This window comes from Zootoca vivipara, chromosome 6 (assembly GCF_965207765.1).
Source record: "Zootoca vivipara chromosome 6, rZooViv2.hap1.1, whole genome shotgun sequence".
Lineage (NCBI taxonomy): Eukaryota > Metazoa > Chordata > Lepidosauria > Squamata > Lacertidae > Zootoca > Zootoca vivipara.
Window position 1 is genome coordinate 96,512,515 of NC_142589.1, and position 5,299 is coordinate 96,517,813.

Genomic DNA, 5,299 nt, shown 5'->3' on the forward strand with positions numbered 1-5,299 from the left:
CAGACCTTTTAACGTGCCCTAAATGTTCTGAAATGTTTCCAAGTTGTTTAAACGCTCTTACTTGGTTTCAGAATTGTTTGCAATAATGTTGCTTTAAATTGTTTTGCTTTAAACTTTCTGATGTTTGCCAAGGAGGGCAGGCCAGAAAAACAAATAGCCACCCCCAGAACCTTAAAATTACCCCAAAGCTGAATTTGAAGCTGAAACCTACCCCCAACCCTGAACCCCCCCTCCACCCTCGCTCAAAAACAAAATATTGCTTGAAACTCAGAAACACAGTTGAAGACAAAACTATTACCCAGACATAATTCTGGAGTTCAAAACTGGGTTCAAGCAAATAGTCATAATAATGGAAATTATTATCTTGGGCTTCTCCCCATCCCTCACACTGAATAGTTGAATGGCCATGGATGAGTCAGCTGAAATTCCTGCTTTGCAAGGGTTGGACTAGATGAGCCCTGGGGGTACCCCTCCCAACTCTACACTTATAGACATCCTACAAATGTCTGCAGGATCATGACAGATTTTAAAAAGGCAAGATTTTGCATGCTTTAAGACCTACTAAACTTATGGAAGTCACCACTTCAAAAAGCATTCTCAGAATTCAAAAGGAAAAGGTTTATTTATGGCTAACTGGACCCCGTTTCCCCACCCCAAATAAAAATTTGTGGAGAGTTAGGTGGCCGGGAACAGGACAGACTGAAGGAGCATCTCCACCCCCATCGTTCTGCCCACACACTGAGGTCCAGCTCAGAGGGCCTTCTGGCGGTTCCCTCTCCGCAAGAAGTGAGGTCACAGGGAACCAGACCGAGGGCCTTCTCGGTAGTGGCACCTGCCCTGTGGAACGCCCTCCCATCAGATGTCAAATAAACAACTACCTGACTTTTAGAAGACATCTGAAGGCAGTCCTGTTCAGCAAGTTTTTAATGTTTGATGTTTCCAATGCATTTTTAATTTCGTTGGAAGCCGGGGTATTTTAATTTCTTGTTGGAAACCTAGCCAGATGAACGGGGTATAAGTAACAATTTATTATTATTCTACTGATCCAGAGCAACTAGACTGCTGGGCTCTTAAGAGGTTCTGAAAATCTATCCTGCATAACCAACGGCACCCCAAAAACACACACACTTCCCCCCCAAGGCAGTGCCAAGGGGTTCAGTGCCCAGCCTGGACACCATAGGGCAATGGCACTCTACACTTTCAGGAGCCTCCCCTCAAAATTGACTCTGCAAGGCCAGCCTTTGCCAACTGGGCACCCTCCAGATGTTTGCCTCGCCAACCAAGGGCCAGAAACATCTGGGAGGGTGCCTAATGTGCAGGGAGGCTGCTTTTGAAGGGAATAGAAAAGCTCCAAACTACCCTCTCCCCCCCCCACCAGACTCTCCCATGCAATAATAAGCCAAACAGTCTTTTTTTCCAAACTCCTGCACAGGGTTTTTTACTGCACAATGGAATGTGATGATAGATAGATAAGATATATTGGCAAACCTCCCCAAAAAAAACTGCAAGAAAAGAAAAGAAAAGAAAATAGGGGCATATTAAACATAAATATGGTGGAAGGAAAGACACGGTCTCTGGGGAGGAGGGGAAAGTAATGGGAGGGCCGAGAGTGGAAGGCAGAGTCACATCTGGGCTCGCTGCGTTTGGAGGGGGTGGGGAAAGAGAGGCAAAGATTACAACCGGTGGGGAGGGGGTGTGTGACTGGGTAATGGCAGCTGCGCTGGGTGGGAGCTTCCAAAAGCAGCCCCCTCCCCAAAATCCTGCGCCCTTTTCCTCCAGCAAGTTTTAAAAAACGTCTCAAGTCCTCTGTGCGCGCGCGGCCCCAAAGGAAGTCTTGGGGGTGTTGGCCCTCCGTTCGGCGTCCACAGCCATCCACTTTTGCATTGTCCGACGTGGGGGGGGGGGTCGCGCGGAAGAGGAGCCGGGGTCCAGAGAGAATGAGAGACCGCCCGCCTCCCCCCCAAAAAAAGCCCTCCAACCCGCGCGTCCTTCCGGCTCCTCCGCCTGTCCCGGCTTGCGGTGCGCCCCGTCGGGGAGCTCAGTAGGCCGGCACCTGGTGCGGCTGCTGGGCCGCCGTTTGGGGCAGGAGCTGGCAGCCGCTGTTGACGTGGCTGAGCACCTTCTGCTTGAGCTGCGCCACCTGCTCGCGGAGCAGGTTGGCCGTCGAGGCGAGCTCCGTGTTCTGGCTCTTGAGACTCTTCACCTTCTCCTCCAGGCGCGAGATGCGCTCCAGCTTCCGCCGGCGGCACTTGGAGGCGGCGATGCGGTTGCGCAGCCGCTTGCGCTCCGCCTTGATCCGCTCCTGCGTGTCCATGTCGATGGGCGACAGAGGGGGGCTGTCGCCGAAGCTGGCCACCTCGGGCACCGTCTGCGGCTCGTCCTTCAGCGGCGCGGGGGGCGGAGGGGGCAGGCGAGAGTGCGCCTGGAAGGGGCTCCCGTCTGTCGGGTACCCCCCGGCCGCGCCGGCGAAGGGGCTGAGGTTGGCGTAGATGGGGGGCTCCTGCGGGCCGCCGTGCTGCTGCGAGGCCGGGGCCAGGCTGGCGGCCGAGGGCAGCTCTCCCCCGACGGGGCCCCCGCCGCCGCCGCCGCCCAGCTGGTTCTGGTTGTGCAGGTCCTCCAGCGCCTTCACGAAGCCGGCGGCGAACTCCTGCTCGTCCGGGGCGCCGCCTCCGCCGCCGCCTTTGGGGAAGTGGAACTGCGCGCCGCCGCTGGTCGGCGTGGTCGTCACCAAGCCGTTGGACTGGATGATCAGGCGCTCCAGCTCGGGAGACGCCAGCTTGAGCAGGCCCAAATCCGGCGAGCTGAGCAGGGCCGCGCCGTCGGGGGCGCCGCTGGGGGGCGGCTGCTCCTGCTGCGGGTGGGGGCCGCCGCCTCCTCCGTGGCTCTTCCCGGCCGCGCCCGGGTCGGCGCCTGCCAGCGCCAGGGAGAGCCCGTCTTTCTTCATCATGCTGGAGCCGTCGGGGAAGGCGGCGCCGGGGCGCGCCGACGAGGGAGAAAGGGCCGCCGACGAGGCCGCCAAGGCGATCAACACGTCGTCATGGTAGAAAGGTATTTCCATCCTCCTCCTCCTCCGCTCCCCCGCCGGCTGCGGAGGGAGGGAGGGAGGCAGGGGCCGGATCGCGCCCGCCTCCCCTTCGACGACGGGGTTGCGCGCACCTGGGGCCCTCCGAGGCGGCTCCTCCGGCGGCTTTCGCTGGTCGAGGCGCCGCTTGGCCCCGAGACGAGCGCAAGGACCCTCCCTCCGCCCCCTCGCCGCCGCTGCCGAGCGCAACTCACGCCTCCTCCCCCCGCGCACCTCTCTCTCTAATGCGCCGGCGAGCGCGAGCGCCCCCTCTTTATAGCCTCCGCCGGCCGCTATGAGCTCACCGCCGACGCCTCCCATTGGCTGCAGATGACGTCTGAAGGGGAGGCTGCTTTGCATGGGGACACGCCCCCAGTCTCCTCCCCCCCTCCCTCCCCCCCCCGTCGCCAGGCGACCCGCGCCGTCAACTGCGCACAACAGCGCGCGGCCTCTTGGGCTGATGTCATCGCAGGGCTGGCCGCGTGTTGCGCGCCAAGAGGAAGGCGGCGCAGAGGGCGCGCAGGCTCGCATTCAATCCAGTTTGTAATCTAGATTGCAGTTAATCGCGTTTTCAAGGGGGCTCCCTGCGCCGATTCTGTCTGTTCCCAAACTTCTGCGCCACACTTTTGGAAGGAAAATCTGCCCGTGCCACGCCCATTCTCAAAATTATTATTATGGATAAGAAATAAATTGGAAAACAAAAAGCAGCTTCTACCTCTGCTGGATTTATCATGTAGAGCACAACTGCGTTATAGAATGGCCATTCGGAAAGTATCAAACAATGCAGTTCATTAGGACAATTTTCCAAAATAAAATTATAAATGAGCCTCTTACATTTGTGCTTTAAGTAGGTCTACAAGCTGGTCTACAAGTATAGAGGAAACACTGAAGACCATTGTAATTTCCAGGAGTTAGGTGACATGTCTCTTTCCCTCTGAAGGTTTCCTGATTTATGATAGTGTAATAAATTATTATAAATTCATATTTGGGACTTGCAACACACAGCTACGAATGGACAGAGAGGGGTAACCACATTTTGACAGCTACGGCTACCCAGAATCCTTCGCATCACCATTTCGCCGCCATGGCTCGGCTCTCCTTCCCTCCAGAGACCCGCACCCCCTCAGCAAGGATTAACATATGCAAACCCCTCCTAAAATCCGGCATAAACCCTTCATTTCCCCCCTCGCCTAAGGATCAGCATATGCGCACATTTCCACATGACTAGCAACTTGGGAGCCATAATTCCCTGTCAGTAGTATCTCATTCACAATGGAAGACTCCTCTGAACAAAAGACAGTGATCAACTCTTATGAAAATGTTAATTTCTCCTTTTTTGTGAGGTATTGATTACATAGCTGTGATGTAGGAATGATGTATTGGGGGCGTTTCTTGGTGATGGGAAAACTGATAAAAGTGGAGGTTCTCTTTTGTTCTGGTTTCCTTCCTTGTTCTCCTGCGTGAGGGGAAGGACCCTGTTGCAACAGCAAATAAAGGCTTTGCTTCTCAAACTTCTCTGGTTGGCCTCTGTTATATATTCTCCGACCAATGGAGGACCCAATAAGGCTCTTGTGTACCCCATAAGGGAATAAGAGCAGATTTTTGCTTAGAACAATAGTATAATTTGTTTTTTTACATACCTGTGTCAGGAGTTTCCTGGGTCTCCTGTGTTCCAAGTGCTGATTGGCTAGTGGGGAGGATACCCAGTTGCAGTGAGTTGGGTTGGAGACACTCAGCTGCTCTGCATTAGTCGCACCCGGGATCCTGGGCAGCTCCCAACAGAATATTAAAAAGACGATAAAACATCAAACATTTAAAACTTCCCTAAACAGGGCTGCCGTCAGATGTCTTCTAAAAGTCAGGTAGTTGTTGATTTCCATATTCTGCAAATAAAATAGAATTATTTAGATACTATGCTCTACTACACTGAAATGTTTAAATGTTTCCCTACTGCCCCACAGCCAGCCTGGACCTGGGGAAAACCTCACCTCAGACTCCCCACCCACGCAGGAAAGTCTGACCCCACCTCAGCCTGCATCTGGGAAGGAAAATACGGTTTTGACAGTGGGATAGGAGTCCCTAAGGCTGTTGGATGGTGCCTTGCTCTGTTTTCCTTTGGACCCCATCAGTGGGGCAGAGAAGAGGGTCTTGCCAGCTGAGCAGCCCAGGACCCCCAGAAACACCACCCAGGCTTGTGCCCCAGGGAGAGCACTTTAGTGCCTCCAGTTCAGCAATTCG

The 5,299-nt window shown here is 54.7% G+C and overlaps 1 protein-coding gene across 1 annotated transcript; it reads right to left on the reverse strand.

The window, feature by feature from the left end:
• Positions 1–1,409: 1,409 nt before the first annotated feature.
• LOC118087859 (transcription factor JunD) lies at positions 1,410–4,570 on the reverse strand. Its single transcript, XM_035120905.3, has one exon. The coding sequence runs from the start codon at positions 3,590–3,592 to the stop codon at positions 2,039–2,041; it is 1,554 nt and encodes a 517-aa protein (XP_034976796.2). The 5' UTR covers positions 3,593–4,570; the 3' UTR covers positions 1,410–2,038.
• Between the last annotated feature and the right edge of the window lie 729 nt (positions 4,571–5,299).